The sequence below is a fragment of the Harmonia axyridis genome, chromosome 3 (genome assembly GCF_914767665.1).
Source record: "Harmonia axyridis chromosome 3, icHarAxyr1.1, whole genome shotgun sequence".
NCBI lineage: Eukaryota > Metazoa > Arthropoda > Insecta > Coleoptera > Coccinellidae > Harmonia > Harmonia axyridis.
The window spans coordinates 40342977-40362478 of NC_059503.1; the positions used below are offsets into that span (position 1 = coordinate 40342977).

A 19502-nucleotide genomic window follows, 5' to 3' on the forward strand; every position below is an offset into this window, starting at 1 on the left:
TTGTTTGAGTGTGTTTATTGAGCATTTTCATTGTTGGCATCATAGTTTGCATGTCGCCTATGTCAATCCATAATTACATCCACTCTCTTTGTAGTTTTCACGACGGAGAACCTTTTGCAAATTGTGTAAACCTTCCTATATCTTGTCGGAGGCTATGTACTTTCGCTTCTTGCCTTTTTTGCCAATGTGGTTTGTTTTACTGTTTTTTCTGGGCTGGTTGCTCACTTCCAGGTTTTGGCTTCACGCCACGCATTAGGTGATAAGATGCAATGTTCGAGGTTCTGGTCGTTCGAAAGAAATGGTGGAATTATCTCTTTGTTCACAATGTGTAGAATCTGTGAGAGTTTTTTCGATGTCTTCAGTCTAGGAAGAATTGGTCGTTTAAGATGATCAGTACCCTCGAATTTGATGAAATATCTATTCATTATATTATTAATTATTGCTCTAATAGATCTCTTTGACCTTCTTTTCGATTTTCCGCCTTTGCTTCTCTCTTACTGGTATCGAATCTCCGCTGTTTTGTTCCTCAGTATAAATTTGTATATTGAGGATGTGTTTTCAGCACAATCGTATTTTTCTTCAATTGTCGCTTCGTTGTTAAAGAGGTTCCTATTCTGTAGCTTCAGCTGGACTTCATTTTTTATGGTGTTAAGTCTCTCATCGGGTACAAGTTTATTTCTCAATATGACCTGGTATTGGTCGGCAACTCTTTGCTCAGAAACTTGAAGTTCGGGGTAGTTTCTGTGGAATTCTGCAAACAGCTTTTGCCGGTAGCCTATTTTATCCTCTTCCATTTTAGTTACTTCATAGTATATGCGCATGATCGTTTCATTTATAGAAATTGTCCATTTCAAGCGTCTTCCTGGTAGATCTACTTGGGTGATTGCTGGTTGGGCCCGTATCCTTAGGACTTTATCACCGACGACCCGCATACTGTCATGTCCAGCGCCGGCTCCAGACACGCCCTGACGAATCTCAGGTAGCGGCTCTATATTCCTGTTCCTTAAATTCACCATCATTCATGGGTTCCTGCGTGTCGTAGAGGAGACGCCCTTTGATCGCTTTTTACGATCCGCAGAGCTACGGTGGAAGAATTTTTGAGCTGCTTTCCACACGACTTCATTCGTTACCTTGGACAGGGACCCTTCGACAGGTTTCAACTTACCGGGTCAGGGAGCTTCTGGAATCTGCGGTGGGCAGGAGTCGATTCAACTCTCCTGTTAGGTGAATCGCTAGGGATTTTCTACCGATACCCCTATTATTATTATTATTACCGGCTGCGTTCGATTTAATGCATTGGATCATTTCCACTACTGTCACACAAACTCAGTGATATTGACTCTGTTGTCTCCTGCTCAGGGAATTCTTCATTTTGGGTTTAACGTATGTTTGCAGCTAGTTTCTCTCCAATTGTAGCATAGTGTTCGCTACATTAGTCGGCAATAACTGTAATAACAACATCATCAACCTCAACATGTGTCATACCGAGCTACGATCCCTTGAACCCTTATTGTGAACCAAACGATTTAGCAGATTTTGTATTTTCTTCTTCTTCTTATTCCCAGCCTATTGAAATTCTCTTTTCGCCCATTCCTTTTTCAGTTGCTTAGATAGATCAGTCACATTGTTCTTCGCTCTTAAGAATTCTTATTCAGATCGTAACGTCTTCAGTCTTTTCCATGACTCATATCGATGTTTTCCTTTAGCAATGAATTCCTTTGTTATTTATTCATTATCGTTAACTATTCTTTTCTCTATTTTTTTCTATACTGCACAGAGTTTTAGTTCTACATAATATTTCAGCCAGCACTGAAAGTTGTTATAGTTCTATTGTTAAGTTCGAAACTCACACATCTTCTCCATTCCTCAATATCATCATATGGCGTTCATAAAAAAAAATTGACTATAGTGTCTCTGAAACGATTGTAAACAGAAAAAAATCTAACGACACCATTAGAATCTCTATATGGGGTAATGGTTATAAACCGAATTTTGTGGAGTTATCTCCAAATCTGACGACACCATTAGAATCTCTATATGGGGTAATGTTTACAAACCGAATTTTGTTATCTACAGAAACAAATGAGTTATACAGAAACATAGAAAATCTCGATTTTTAGTGTTTTCGGGATATCCCGAAAACCATCGGAGATATTTTGGATTTGTTAACACCAACACACTAATCCTTAACCCTTAATTACTACACAAAAATTTTGTAACATAAGTACTACGGTGGGTCAATTTGACCCGATTTCTAGATAGATATCAACAGAAGAAAACAAACGATATTTTTACATTTTATTCGGGAATAATAATTTTCAAACATTAATTTTCAACTCAAGTATTTTATTTGGTATTTTTGCATAAGGGGCAAACATTTATGGCACATTCTTTGCAAATCGGTTTTTTACACATCGAACAGAAGGTGTTTGTTTTTCGATCTTTTTTCGATGGACAAATGGCACATCTCTTTCTTTTCGAAGTTCCTACCCGAGGCTGAGGCTCTAGTGGATGGGAAAACTCAAAATCAAATATGTCCGCTGCTAAATTTCGAAGTTTGAGTGATATCTTAGGGTTAGATATCCTGGTTACTACATGTGGTCTACACAACTCCTTGGCTAATGTTTTCAGGGAGTCTATTCTCGTTAGTTCCTTTCCGGTGGGTGAAAGCTGATAAAGAACTCTGGCATTCACTCCAGAAACATTCAAAATCATCTTCAATTTTCTGTGGAACTACAATCCTCCCAGAACTGTTCATCTTCAACAATTTGTAGGATTTCAGCTTCAGTGAGTGGCCTATTCATACTGTAGAAAAAAAAACAAAATCAATGAATTGATATTGATATAAATTTGGAATGATTCATTCATCCAATTGAATATAAAACGTACCTCATATTCCATATAACACTACCGTTCAAACTACGCACGGGTCAATTTGACCCAAATACAGCAATATCAGCAAACACGGGAACGCACACAGCTCGACTAACACGTCAGAACAGAGATTATGTAGGGCTAGGAGAATACTAGAAGAATCACTCCACTACTCACACGCGAAACTAAGAATTTCGGCTCGTCTTATGTCGTGTGGGTCAAAATGACCCGTCCGTAGTGACTAAGGGTTAAATAACGCAGCTTTTTTGTAATTTAAGCCACCCTGTATCTTTAACGGTTTTCAATATCCCTGTAGTGCCCCTGTAAATAGTTCTAATCCTGTATAATAATTGTTCTGGAGATCAGCTGATTTAACCCATTCACAAGTTTGTTTGTTTACAGATGGCGCAACCTACCCTTGAATCGAGGATGTCAATAAATAATCATATTCACAGAACTATTACATCACTTTTTTAACACTATTTTCAAAATGTTTAATACATCACAAATATGAAAAATTAAGATTATTTTCAGAATATATTGGAATACTCCACATTGAAGACTTAACATGCCATTTACTGCAATATTCAAAATATTATTATAAGATAGTTTTTGAAGGTTAGAATGAATTTGTGTAACGAAAGGATGACGAAATTTAATTTAAATCTAGTTCCTAGATAACAGAGTGTTTGTTTGGAGCTGAAGTAATATTACTATGTTTGTTTCTGCTTCCAAAAAATAATACAACTCAATGGAAAGTAAGATTAAGCGTTAGATCCTTTGGCCAATATAATGTTAAATGTGGAATTGTGTTTATGCTCTCTACGTGACATCGATAACAATTTCAAGCTTATCAAAGTACTAGCAATTATTATTGATTTATTCTTTTCCTATCGATTTTAGATGGTTTATAAAGCACATGTCTTGGAGGGCGGTGATACTTCGGTACAAGAAAATGTTTCTAATAATTCACCATCTGATATTATCCCTCAAATGGGGGATATTCCTGATGAAACAACATTATTAACCAATATCCAAACATATTTTTCTGACAAAAAAGTTCAGATCCCAGATTCTGATAAAGTAAGTATTAATTTTAATTAATTTATATTGAGTTCAAAGGCAGAAAAACAATGAATACTAAAATACTGAATAGAATCTAACTATAAACAACAGTGCATTTAATTGAATGAAATATGATATTATTTGTTATGATTTTGTCAGTTATATTTTATTAATTCTAGTAATCTCTTATCAGTGATTATGTAAATATTAAGAGTGATATTTTCTTGGTTTCTAAAGATTTATGTTCAATTTTCGAATTTTGAGCTGGGAATGATTCCAAGCATTATCAATTTGAACCCTATGGTTGGACCCGCTCATGACCAATGCGTTCTTAAATTCGATTCTGTCTCTCCGCATACAGGATAAAACTCGATTAGAAAGAATTTTGCGAATAAGTTCGTTAATGGACAAAATCTTAGTATAACTTTTCGTAAATTATTTCAAATATGTATCTTCAACAGTGAATTGAAATGAACATAAACATAATTGGTTGTAAAGTTAGACGTCATCGATTCAGAAAGCAAGAACGCCGCATTTATTACATCCGAAGCTAAAACACCTTGAAGTTAAGAAGTCTTTTTAACTAATAACTAACAACGATTTCGCGCAGACAAGTTTAAAGTTTTTCTCTTTATTTCAAAACTATAATTTGATTTTGTGGCTATTTCTAATGGTGACCAAATGAATTTTCTGTTCCTCGATGACTAGTGAATTAAAAATATTTCAAAAGCCGCTATGATTTCATAATCATTTATAAATGCCATATTTTCAATAAAGTATAGAAAACATTATTTTATTGTAGGAAAGTTTCAGCTTCAAAAAGTTATGGGCTTTCACAGGTCCAGGTTTCTTAATGTCAATTGCTTATTTAGATCCAGGGAATATAGAAAGTGATTTGAAAAGTGGATCTGTTGCTCAATATAAGTTGTTATGGATTTTATTATCTGCAACTTTGTTAGGTTTGATGATGCAAAGACTTGCTGCAAGGTTAGGTGAGTTCTTTTTGAAATTTGAAATCACTTCAGTAAATACCATTCTAGAGACTTAGTTAATTGATTATTCAACAATAAATACATAACATACTCTCAATATTATTATGACAGTTGAGTTTTATTTCGTTTGATAAGGAATTTCCATCAAGTAAGGATTGATTATGTGAAATATTCAATAGTATATTGAAAATTACAATTGATCTACTCTATAGAAAATATTAATTTGAATCAATCAAGTATTATTATTATGTATGACTCAATTGAAATCTTCAGTGTTTTCACCCTAGAAATATCTATATACTATAAGTATATATCTTCCACAGACTCATGCATAGTGAGACCACTAAGTTTAAGCTGCTTAGAATTGGTCGATATCTGCAATAACATTTTGTCAATACCTAGTTGTATGCGAAGCACCAAAAACATAATTTTTTGGATTATATATAAAAAAAAAATCGTTCCATCTTTTATATAGAATCAAGTTATATAAATTATTCTTCTTTCATGTTATTATTCAATGTACATTTTACTGAATTTAAATAAAATTGTATTTTTAGGAGTGGTCACTGGTCTTCATCTTGCTGAAATGTGTTACAGACAATATAAGACAGTTCCTAGAATTATTTTATGGTTAATGATAGAAATTGCCATTATTGGATCTGACATGCAAGAAGTTATTGGAACTGCAATCGCTTTATATTTACTCTCAAATAAATGGTAAGATAGTACATTAATCGACTTATGATTTTTGGATGATATACATTTGACTTTTTCTAACTTTATGAACAACCATTTGAAATTTTTTTTTAATTTTCTTTTGTCAATATGTCGGAAGGTGCTTCATTAAGCACCGCTTATAGACCATTGCATATTCGCCTAAAGTCCATTCAGGAATTATTGACCTCAAAGTAGGCCTTGAACATCCAGTCACGGCTTCATTTAAAAAATATCACTAAAAATTACTGCGGTTTTATCCTAGAAACAACAGTATATATTATTTTCATCATTTTTTATCCCAAATTTTCGAAATTACGGAAGGAGGCATACAGTCATGATTTCATATACGGCAATTCAGGTTCGGTAACGCAAAAATTTAGTGGAATGCTATGACATTTCAAGGGGATCCAATGAAATCTATTCATATGAGTCGCCCAATTGAAGATCATTAAAATATGCATGTTCCTCTCCAAGGAAGACTCTTCATCAATTATTGCATTTTTGATGGACACTGGTTATTTGTTTTCAAAATTCTAATCATATAACTCTAAACGTGGTATTTTATCCCAGGATGTATGGTTTGTTTTAGCTGTGATAGCTAACATGCCAGGTGTACTGGATTTTTCTAAATTGAAACCATTTTGCCAGCCATTCAATGAAGATGTAAAATACTCAAAAAAGTCAAAATTTCAAAAACTTTCCATGTTCAATTTGTGAATTATAAAATTTGATTGCATTCTCTTATTATCTATAAATGTTTAAGAGCTCAGGAAATTTACATTCCAAATACATTTTTTTGCATAAATACAAATTAATTCTATTAAAAGAATTAAAATTTACTTAATTTTTAGATTACTAATTGAGAAAGAAAACAAAGATGTAACCTCATTTTTATTCCCATTCCATAATAATCCTAGCCTCAGTAATTCTTCAAAGAAATTTTGAAATTCATTACCTGAGCTCTTTAGCTCACAGCTCAGATAATGAATTTCACATCTTAATATATATATTTCTTGTGTGCGTGTGTATGTGACTGAACTCCTCCTAAACGACTGGACCAATTTTGATGAAATTTTTTGTGTGTGTTCGTGGAGATTCGAGAATGGTTTAGATTTACAGTTTGGTCTACTGGAAAATGTTTTTTCAATTAATTTCTTATTTATAAGGAGTTGTTGATTTTGGAATGTCAAACGATGACATTTTGTGGCTTAGACATAGAAAATCCGTGTTTTTCTCACGGCCAATTGTACGTTGCGTGTTCCAGAGTTGGAAAACCATCGAGTTTGTTTGTTTATACTCCTCATGGACTAACTAAAAATATTGTACATCAAATGGCATTACGATAAATTAAGTTTTTGTAAATTAAAAAAAAATAAATATATATGTTATAAAATATTTTGAGTGCAAGCTTTTTCACCTTTCATTAAAATGAGTTAAAGTTTTCATTTACGATGCTGTTATTTATTTAACAAAGTAATAACTTTTCAATAATAATTTTCATCAAAGCGGTCCAGATTGTTTCAGCTCATTAAAAAAAGTATGAAATTAAAGACGTGTGTACAGGACAACGTCTGTCGGGTCCGCTAGTGAATATATAAAATAATTCTCCGTTCATAGATTTGTGGTATTCCTTTTGATCACCACTGTCAAGAGTTACATCAAATATAGATAAAAATCCATCGATTGTTCTAGAATTCAAAATAGTGACCTTTTGTCTTCACCCATGGATATACTTGGCTAGTCTTTCTTCTTATTGTACAGGGTGGGCAAATTTCGATGTTTTAGCACTACAACTTTTGAACCAGAGGAGATAGACGAAATCTGATACCCACTTCTCGATCTCTTTTTCTGAGAAACTAAAAAGGGTAGTTTTCGTTTTTGGCCACCTTCTTTTGTTTTCGAGTTATAAGCGAAAATTGGAAAAATGGCGATATCGAAAAACATTTATATCTCCGCTAATACTGATGATAGAGCTCTGAAATTAAAACATTATACAGGCACTTTTTTACGTAGAATCCAGTGGCGTGCTCGTATTTTCAAAAGGGTTTTTAATTACGAAGCTATGACCCAAAGTTATGTTTTTTTAAATGGGAACACTAGATTTTTGTGCCATTTTCTGAAAGCTTAATTTTTCCTGATTTCAAAAATATATAACATCGTATGATTCGTATCAAAATGAATAACAGAAAATGGTCAAAAACCTTTTTTTCCTTAAGAGTCTCAATATTTCTATGGTTTCAACTGTTGATGAGCCTTCCTATAACAAGAGCAGTGTCCTTCCGTCAATCTGATTATTTCTATGCTTTTCACTTATTTCTACAAAATTCGAATCTATATTTATTTTATACAAATAGTTTCGAAAAGATAAACGAACTTGGAAAAAGGTTCCTAGGTAGCTTGAACACAGTTTCAAATATTCATCTATTGAAATATCGAGAAAAGGTGTCGACTGTGCATTGTGCAATTGTTGTCATTATTAGGTAAAATATTATTTCTTGTTTGTCCCTTCGTAATTAAAATGTTGAGTTCAATCAGATATGCATTGTTTCATATGCTGTTTAAAATGGATTGGTACTTGTGCGTATTGATTCTGGAGACCTATGTAAATAATCTCCTGATACATGCATCTCATTACAACTCTTTCGATTGAAAAATTCGATCTTGTGGTTTTTCCGTTATTTCCAAATCAATTTTTAGATAAAAAATTTATAAAACATATCTAGATTCGAATTTTGTAGAAATAAGTGAAAAGCATAGAAATGATCAGATTGACGGAAGGACACTGCTCTTGTTATAGAAAGCTCAATTTTTCTGTGTTCATCAACAGTTGAAACCATAGAAATATTGAGACTCTTAGGTGAAAAGAGGTTTTTGACCATTTTCTATTATTTATATTGATCCGAATCATACGATGTTATATATTTTTGAAATCAGGAAAAATTAAGCTTTCAGAAAATGGCACAAAAATTTAGTGTTCCCATTTAAAAAAACATAACTTTGGGTCATAGCTTCGTAATTAAAAAGCCTTTTGAAAATACGAGCACGCCACTGGATTCTACGTAAAAAAGTGCCTGTATAATGTTTTAATTTCAGAGCTCTATCATCAGTATTAGCGGAGATATAAATGTTTTTCGATATCGCCATTTTTCCAATTTTCGCTTATAACTCGAAAACAAAAGAAGGTGGCCAAAAACGAAAACTACCCTTTTTAGTTTCTCAGAAAAAGAGATCGAGAAGTGGGTATCAGATTTTGTCTATCTCCTCTGGTTCAAAAGTTGTAGTGCTGAAACATCGAAATTTGCCCACCCTGTACTTTCTAGAGTCCACTTTCGAGTCTGACTGATATTTTCAAATATTCAAGTTTCATCTAGATAAATGTCAAAATCATACTCTATTATATATTCTTTTTACCAATAAGAATTTTTAAAATTTTTTTAAATTGTAAATCATCAATTTTATGAATTCATGTAATGTTGTTTTTGATTTATTGAGATCCAGGTGCTTTTTGGCCAGCTCAGAAGTGCTATCCACACTGATATATTCATTGTTTTTGATTGTGGTAAAAATAAAATTATTCAATGATTCCTAGAAGGTAAAAAAATATTGCGCAAGTTTTCTTCCACTATCAATTCCAGCCTGTGTTGACTTGCCTTCTTTTTTCTCTAAAATTATTCTAACAGCATTGGAAGCAATCTGAAATTTTAAAACCCATTCATCAGAACCTAAGTATACACCTTGAATAGATAAATATCAGTTTACCTGAAAAACTAGGGAAACACGATTAATGCTAGCGGAAATATCTGCTGAAACTCTGGAAAACTCACTGTACACCCTGCCTGGAATTCTATAGTTGTTAGTCAAGAACTACAAGAGTGGCAAAAAAGCATACCTAATATGTTCTGGAAACTATCGCTATATTCAAATATTCAGAAATGTTGTATTATAAGATATTATTTTTTTACATCACTTCATATAGATTATACCCTAGGGGAAAAAACTTAATTTCGAATGTATAGGTATAGAGTATGAACAGAAATTGATTTAATTGTATCAAGAAACAATTAATTTCAATTTATTTTAATATTCCAATTTGGTAAGTTCATGATGACGATAGGAACTGCAATGAAAAAATATTCAATCAGGTTAAAATAAAAATAAATCATTTTTATAAAATATTTTTATTTAAGAAAAATAACCCTGGTAATGTTAGCTCCCGGTGGCCAGCTCCACGTGAACTTTTCATTCCACCACGGTCAAATTCACTTTTGTCATTTTCGATTTAATTGCGCCAACGTATGGCGCATCCATACGTTGGATGCGCCAACGTAATAAAATTAGGTTCATTTTATGGAGAAATGAAAGATCTAGCTAGGAGAAATTTTTCGTTCACATAGGCTACATCTAGGTCCCAATTCCAGGATAGAATTGAAGAATTTCATGCCGGCCTAAGAGATTTTTGTGATTTTTATATTTTCCTAATGAGCGGCCAAGAATGAATTTGAGTTCTTATTATAGTGGAAAATAAAGGCTATAAATAATAAATTTATCGTACAAATTGGTTAACTCTAAGGGCTCAGCTCCAATATCTGAATTGCATGATCTCATGTAGTCGAATAGATTTTCATATATTCCGAATAAGTGGCAAAGGATGGAATTCAATCCATTTTATGGAGGATTGAAATGGCTATAGATATTGAAATTTTCATTCACATTGGTTACCTCTGAGGGCCCAGCTCCAAAATCTGAATTGTATGATCTCATGCCGTCCGAATAGATTTTCATATATTCCGAATAAGTGGCAAAGGATGGAATTCAGTGCATTTTATGGAGGATTAAAATAGCTATAGATATTGAAATTTTCGTTCACATTGGTTACCTCTAAGGTCCAAGCTCTAAAATCTGAATTGTATGATCTCATGCCGGCCGAATAGCTGTTCATGTTTTTCGAATAAGCAACCAAAGATGAAATTGAGTCCATATTAAATTTCGGTTATTTGCACTTATTCAAGCAGAATATCGAAAAAATTGGGAAAGGGCTTACGTGAAGTAAGGAGCTTTTAAGCCAATTGTATGATTTGTATTTGTATGATAAATAAATAAAATAAAAAAAATACGAACTGTGATCACATATGAACAATTTCAATTCCACGTCATTGCTTTCTTCATTTTTTTTATTCATAGAAACCGGAGAAGGTGCAGACAGCAAGTGATTGGTATCACGAAAAGTATCCAGAAAGCCGACACAAGTAAAAAATATTTTCGCTTGATTTCGGCACCACAACTTGGTGAATGAAGGTCAATTTGAAAAATTTCGATCGGGAAATTATTTTGCAAATAGGAAGTTAACAACATTTAATGAGTTCGGTTCTTACCTGATCTAATTCATTACCAAATGAAATGAGAACAAATTAATTTCCACAAATTTAAATCTATGAAAACTTACTTTGTTTCATTTTTGAAGAACAGTTGAAAAAATAATAGATCATGAACTCGTGGTTCAGAACAATTTACAGAGGTACCAGGAACGAATATCAAATTATTCTGAAAAACACAAATTCAAACCCTATACAGGGTCTTTCACGAGGAACCTCACCGATATTTATACGGGAAACTACTGAACGTATTTTCATGAAATTCAGCACTTATAAGTATTTCACGATGCTGATGAAATCTAAAATATTTTCAAGGCATGAGCACTTCCGGTTTTTCCGGAAATGACGTCAACTTCCGTTTTTCAAATTAGAACACCATTTTTTTATTGCAGAAATAGATTCCTTAGAAAATTTCAAGTTATTTTGATGTAACATTATTCAGTTTTGGTTGCAAAATTCTCTCTGAGCGGGAAAATTCGAAAAAAAAATCGAAAATAGAGCTCCGCTGAAACAAGAATAACTTCGAGGTTTTTGGATGGAAAATTTTCATTTTTGGGATTTTTCAAGATGTAAGATTGATGTATCCACTTTAAAAATCGAAATCGCGATTCATGATACAGGGGGTTTAATTTAAATTCCTCATTAAGTTTTGGCACACTTTAATGTCAATCGCTACTCTTTGAAACATCATTTTGCTGAAAATATTAATCTGGAATAAAACATCATACCAAATTATTTTACTACAAATGAATTCAAAAGATTGAATATTCAATAAAAAAGAACTTTCTTTATGTGTAGTTTCTACGTTATATAAATATTATTTTCTGCCATTTCTAGAAGACTATCAGATATTTCAATAAAATGAAACTTTAGCGGTTAGCAATCGGGGGCTAGGGCTATTTTATACCGATTTTGATTTTCTGAAACTTTTATTTGAATATTTCTTTCATTTGATATTATTAATGGGGTGTTCATGAATGGCTGATTACCACTATATACTCTGTATATATGTACGTCGCTATTTTCTGTATAATAGATTTCTTTGGTGCCTTGCTCGTTGAAAATTGTCAAAAAATAAAAAAAAACTTTTTCGAAAATTTTCGGTTTTGCAGGCGGGCGTTACCCTATAAGGGGTTTTGGCGCCCCTTATTGAATGGCGCCCGCGTGCATTGCACACGCTGTTGCGGGGGCCCTGGCTGCGCCCATGGATTATTACCTTCGGGGAATATTACAAGACCGCATGTTCGTAAATGAAACTGGTGTCACGTGAAGAAATTGTTCTTTATTTGTTATTTTATTATTAATTGTAGATTTTTCTGGTATAACAAATTATTTTTTAATAATTTATGTTAAGACTATGGGTTTAATTGAAGCTGATGTTTCAATCGTTACTTCAATGAAATATAAAATGTACCATATTTTTGAAATAGTAACTGCAAGCTCTTTCGAAATATGCAAGAATTCTAAAAAATATTTTCATGCAGGTATCCGTTGAAATAAGGAATTGCGTAAATTCAATTAATGTAACTAAATTCGACTTGAAAAGTTATTTCAATAATATTCGCACAGAAATGATAATTTTCCAACAAGAAAAAGTTTCAGCAATATTTCCAAAATCCACATTTTCTGATTCACCTTGGAATTATGTAACAATGATAGATATCTACATGCGATTTATACCAATGAGTTTCTCATGAAAGTTGACCCTCTGACACCGATATTAGTTTTCATCTATTTAGTACAGAAGAGCCTTTTTACTCGAAAGTATCCAATTTGGCCTAACCCGCACAATCCCTTGAAACACTTGCATATTTTTTATTAGCTCTATTGAATACGCTAATTGTATGGATTCCGTTTTTTATCAATGTGGGAGTACAATGAAAATAATAATAATAATAATTTATTGATTTATTATTCACCCTGTTCGCTTTTAATTGTAAGGAGAAATTTGATATCAGGGTTAATACTGAATATTTATTGTTTGTTATAGAATTGTCATATGGCAACGTTTATAAATATTATTTATAAGGATTTTTTTTTATATATTTTCAGGCTTGAAAAAGGGCACTGCCCGAAACGTTGCCATATGACAATTCTATAACAAACAATAAATATTCAGTATTAACCCTGATATCAAATTTCTCCTTACAATAATAATGTTTGAAGTTTTTATATTCAGAAGTTATGGCGTAAATCCCACTATGATAATCATTACTTATGTGAATAAATGACTTACTTAAATTCAGAAATTTCGTGTTCGAGTGTGACGGAGCCGAACAAACATCCTTCAAAGGATGTTAGCCCTTGCTCTCATAATATGTGAGAATTTAAATCTCATCTCCAGTTTTGGTGATATTGAAAGATCTCATGTCAGATAAATAAAAAAGGCATTTCTTACATGTATGTATATAAACGATACATAATAATGAACATATTAATGCAGTGTTTTATTTACTTATCAATTATATCATATTGTCTTGTACCTCGGTTCCTGTTGAACGATAAAACTATCATCATTACTATTCTTTTCATACTTTCTCTCATAAAAATCAAAGATATTCTTATCTTCATATAATTTGAATCTGACTTTGCCGTATTCTCAAGTTTAAAATTGTGGTTTTTTACTTTTAGGATCGCTATCTGGCAGGGAGTTTTAATTACAATCATAGATACCTTCACCTTTTTATTTCTTGATAAATATGGTCTTAGAAAATTAGAATTAGTATTTGGTACACTGATAACAATCATGGGATTAAGTTTTGGCTATGAATTTTTTGTATCTAAACCTAATCACTATCAAGTTTTAGAAGGAATGTTCACTCCATGGTGTAAAGATTGTGATTCTAGTGCATTACTGCAGGCTGTTGGTATTGTTGGTGAGTCAATTTGTCATTTATCTGGAAAAATTGCACTAACATAAAACATAAGATCCATCAGTTATTTAGGTGAATCTTCATATTTTTTTAATCGAAGTCAATTGCGATATGTAAACTGTTTTTTCCAAAAAAATAATTATATATTTTGTAATATGTGCTATGTCCCAGAACTGGCGATGGGACACAGTAACAAACAATATAAAAAACATAACTGGTTCTCCTAACTCTCATAAGCTCTAAACTTCAGAGACTTCACATGGGCGAGGGAGGGTTGAATTGCAAAACATTCTATGCATTGATAGTTGACACATGTCTCGATATCGAATGGTCATTGTAAGTAAGGGAGCTGTTGTAAGTGTTCTGATACACAGAGTGGCCACTTTTTCAAAGGGATTGTATTGGTAACTTTAAAACCATAAGAGTTAGAAGGTTGGTCAAATGAAGAAAAAGTTGCAATCATATAAGCATTGTCAAGCAGTTCAAACAAATCGAGATTATCAGGGCCGGTTATTGAGATATCATAAGAAAAATAAATTCTTTCATTTTGATTTTTCTTTTTTTCCCACTTTATTTCAAATATTATCAAAAAATGTTACAGGAATTTTTTATTCGACAGTAAATTATCCTCAATTTGACGTAATCAGATTTCGTATCCAACGTTTCGTACTCTCTGGGCCACCCTCAACCTCATTTTCTTCAATACGGACCTGCATATTTTATGACACTTTTCGAAATAACTTTTAACGCTGAATTCAACGATTTATCATACAATGTCATTCAAAGTTGATTTTCAGGTGATTTTGGCCCTTATCCAATTTTCTTTGGATCAGATCTGTATTACATATAGGCACCTCTAGTTAATTTAACAACATGCAATACATTTCGATAAGAAAATCAACTTACCATCTCGAACTAATTGGAACATATTAGAATCAAAGCAAGAAACCAGTAATAATTATTTACATATTTCAATTCATACAAATTATTGGAAATTATCGTTTAATGAAAAAAAAAATTTTGATGATTATTCGAAAGTAAATGAAAATTAATGAAGTAAGTGTTCGAAATGTCCACCATTTTAAAATGCACTTTGAGGTTCGGGAACCCATACTTCTTATACATTTGCTTGTTTCGTCTCCTTGAATACGTTCTCAATCTTCTTGCGAGGAATCACTATTGTTGGATTTGTCATTTGTTCCGTTTAAACAAATTACAGAATCGTACTTTATTTCGAGATCATTACGATATAATTTTCTCAAGGCTGGTATTCAAATTTAAAATCATTGTATTCGCGTCTCTTGACTGTTTTATTAACAGCAGTTTTCGATAAATTCCATTCACTGGCCACAGTTCTCGATTTTTTTCTGGGTTCAATTGAATTTGGGTCAGTACATTGATATCGTTGATACACTTGTTTTTTCTTACATACACACCTGTAAATTTGGATAAGGGTCAAAATCACCTGAAAATCAACTTTGAATAACATTGTATGATATATCGTTGAATTCAGTGTGAAAAGTTATTTCGAAAAGTGTCATAAAATATGCAGGTCCGTATTGAAGAAAATGAGGTTGAGGGTGGCCCAGAGAGTACGAAACGTTGGATACGAAATCTGATTACGTCAAATTGAGGATAATTTACTGTCGAATAAAAAATTCCTGTAACATTTTTTGATAATATTTGAAATAAAGTGGGAAAAAAAGAAAAATCAGAATGAAAGAATTTATTTTTCTTATGATATCTCAAAAACCGGCCCTGATAATCTCGATTTGTTTGAACTGCTTGACAATGCTTATATGATTGCAACTTTTTCTTCATTTGACCAACCTTCTAACTCTTATGGTTTTAAAGTTACCAATACAATCCCTTTGAAAAAGTGGCCACTCTGTATATTATTATTGAATATTTCACCATAATTTGAATATTCTACTTATCGTGTAAGTTCTGACCATATAATTCACAATAATTTGAATCACTGTTTCTTCCCTGTCTGGATATATACACATATCAATGTTGCTTTCCAAATCGAAAATTTTCTATTACCTGTTCATATTTCCCAACTTTATCCTATACGTGTAGGATAGAAAAATCTCCTCGCCGTCGGCTTTCTCACTCCTCGCTAAGAGGAACATTCGCTCAATCCCAGATATTCAAAATATCAGAAGGGTTGAGCTCGGTCGTGTGCGGTCCTTGTGTTCCCTCCCCCTGGTTCTCGTCGAACTTCTGGTCCTCTTACACACGATATCGCCGATCCTTGGACCTGTACGTTGCCTGCTAGGAATTTCCTCGCCGTCCTTGCACTACCTAAAAGAAAAGCTTTTTTCATTATATTGGGTATGGTCCGTATATCACCTTGGTTACTATGGTTAGTGAGTTGGTGGTTCGTATATGTCAGATTCCTCAAAAACCGGTGACTATTTTCTCAAACTTCGGTGAGTTATCTGTCACCACCTGAAGTCAAATACCTGAAGATTCTCTTTACATCTTTTCAGCTTTGGTGGGCTTTATTTGTTTTCTCGCTAAATAGTTAACGACAAACGTAATGTCTAGCCTTGTACCATTTGAGAGATACATTAAGCTACCAATCGATTCGTGTTTCTCCATTTTCATGGAGTACAAGCGAGATCTTACTGAAGTGTGTGTCACATTTGACTCGCACTTCCTGGAGGACCTCAAAACTCTAATTACCTCAACTCGGATATTGAGAATTTTCTTGTGATAATTCTCGTCAATTCTGTTGATGATCATGTCTCGTACCCAATTACTTCTCTTGGATTTGTTGACCTCTGACTAAGTTTGGTTACTTGTATTTGGCTCTATGACGTCCAACAAATCATTTGTCAAAAGCTCAGATCTTAGACTGTCGATCCAGATCTCAAAATTTGAATTTTTCTTGAGCTTATAGTCCCTCTTGATATTCAACTTGGTGTTAAGCAGCTCTTGCTCCACCAAGTCTCTCAATTCTTCAACTCAGTTTGAGGGGTAGTCCACAGAAGTTTTTGCCCTTTTTGCCTCAGGCTCATTTTCTTCTGTGGTTTTTCTCTTAGAGGCTTGAACTTCCGCCTGAACAGGATTCCTGTTCCTTTTTTTTTAAGACGGGTTTTCTCTGCTTATATATTGTTCTGTGATAACTGTGTTAGAGCTTATACCATGGATCTAGCACTAGTCATCACTTCCCTCAATATAATGGAGGACTCTAGTAGTTGATCAGCTACCAACTTATTCCTCTTGGACTCTTCTTCAGTCCTCTCCTCTAACAATTTCAGCCGTTTACCAGCAGCTTGAATTGTTATATCTTCTACTAATTTAATCCCATTGTTTTGTCCTGCATTTTTGGATCCCTCTGTAACATGGATTAGTTTTTATATACCTGGTTTTTCTCATACTCTAAATCTCTAAAATTTAACCTCTGAAAAATATTCTCACAACTCGAATGTCGACAATTTCTGCTCTCTCAGATCTCTAGGTCTCTAATATCTCTCATGTCTCTAAAATTTCTCTAAAATCTTTCATTTAGTCTCTTATGTATCACTCATTGATACTGCTCTAGCCAAGTAAATCAAGGAAATGGCAACTATTAATTTCATGAAAAGGACGTACGTTGGTTCTGACAATTCCCTCTTTCCTCGTTTTGCATGAAACCTCTATCTTCTGCACTTACGGAAATGATGATGGAATCTGAATCACTATCATAATCCACCAATGGTTTTCCTTGATTTCCTTTGGCTGCCATCTATTTCAGGATTTATGAAACAAAAAATATTTATATCATCTATTTTAAGATTTTTGTGCATTATATGTTCTCTTAGTACATCTAATATCATCTACTACCAGGTATAAGATATAAAATTTTGTTTCGTGCTTCTGAATTGTCTCAGACGCACAGCAATCTGATACAATTCGAAACAGGACCATCAAGTTTTCAAGCAGCACCACCACGTACACTTGACACTTTTCCCCAAAAGCGGTATCACGCACTGCAATGATTACATGTTGAGATAGGTATGGCCATTGTACAGGTAAGGGGTGAATACTTGCATCCTATAATATCCCTAGCTTACAAACAAACAACACAGCACAGCAAGCATTGTATGAAAGAAGCCCTGAAATATTGATTATCACTTATCTTACCAGACTGCAGTTCTTGTAGTTTAGTGAAATAAATAAATAGTTTAGTGAAATAAATAATTTTTTCATCAAGCATGATGAATATATACTCTCAAAATATCTAAATCTCTGAGTTATGTATGTGGAATGTGAAACATCCAATTTTACATTATCCAAACCTCTAAGTGATGTATGTAGAATCTCCAAATCTACATCTCTAAGCCTCTAGGTGTGGTATGTAAAATCTCTAAAGTTAACATAATCTCAACCTCTAAATGGTTTAAGTAAAACTCTAAAATGTTCTCATCTAAACCTCTAAATCTCTCAAACGGTGGATGTGACATCTCTTGTAAACGATGAATATGTAAAATCCCAACATTTACATATCATGATGAACGATGAATTGTAAAATCTCTACATTTATCTACATGTCATCTGAATCGATTTCAAACGATGAATTGTAAAATCTCTACATTTACATGTCATCTAAATCGATTGTATTAGATGAATTGTAAAATCTCTACATTTACATATAATCTGTACCTATAATGCATGTGTTTAGTCAAGTATTTCATTTCTCTTAGCATCAACTGTCAATAACCGTTAAGAATCAAATCCTTCTCTAATAGATAGGTAAACACATTATTTGCAAATGCAGTACATACTGTATAACATTCTCTATTTCAGCAATGAATATAAAATAAATCATTTCCATTCACTGAACTAAATAAAATATCTCTAGCCTGGTAATTAAGTTGAAATACAACTAACATCAAATGATATTTTTCTCGTTGTGTACACAGCAGATTTTCAGAATGAATGTTTACCTCGTTGTGCCGTGGAAGCGTGCTGGGCCCATAACATGTTGGAGTTCTAGGTTTTAAATACACAGAGTATTCACTAATACACAGATAAAGTTTTATAGTTTAATATAAATCTCTATAATGTCACTCTCTGAGCGAGCGCGCGATGCAGAGGGAATGATCTCTTAGGTTAGAACTCTGGCATTCGCTCTAGATCATTGAAGATCTATTCTTGTTCTTTCTCTCGGTGGCCTCGTAACCCGCTTAAGCGCTGCGGTGATGAAGTAATTAGAGTAGCTAGGATGTAATGTTGGTTGCCTCTCTCGTAATTTGTTCAGATGAAGTATTACTCTAACAAAAACAATCTTAGTCGAACAAAAATTGAATACAAACTCCACTAAACGTGGAAATCAACATTTCTACTTCATCGTGATACAGTCTTGCTACCGCTGGTACAAAGCATTCTGCTGAGTCGATTCTTCTAGCCTGATGCTGAACCACATCATCTTGAATATTTGCCCAGAGGAGGTGGGACAGAAATAATTGCGGTGTTGTCAGAACGTTGAATTATAAGTAAAAGTTATAAGTAAAAATAACAATAAAAATATAAGTAAAAATTACAATCGTTCCAACTTTCGTCGAAAAGAAAATAGTTTCCTAATCTTTTTATAAATTGTCACAAAATCAGACTTTTGC

General features: G+C 33.1%; 1 protein-coding gene across 5 annotated transcripts in view; it reads left to right on the top strand.

Moving 5' to 3' along the window:
* The first annotated feature begins 3310 nt into the window (after positions 1–3310).
* LOC123674445 (protein Malvolio-like) overlaps positions 3311–19502 on the top strand; it is a 33394-nt gene continuing 17202 nt past the window's right edge. The window contains exons 1-5 of one of the 5 annotated variants that reach the window (XM_045609288.1): positions 3311–3492; positions 3778–3957; positions 4742–4931; positions 5489–5648; positions 13652–13896. In XM_045609288.1, coding sequence (XP_045465244.1) covers positions 3778–3957; positions 4742–4931; positions 5489–5648; positions 13652–13896 — 775 coding nt within the window. In that variant the 5' untranslated portion in view covers positions 3311–3492. The other 4 variants (XM_045609289.1, XM_045609284.1, XM_045609287.1 and 1 more) reach the window with 4 other exon arrangements.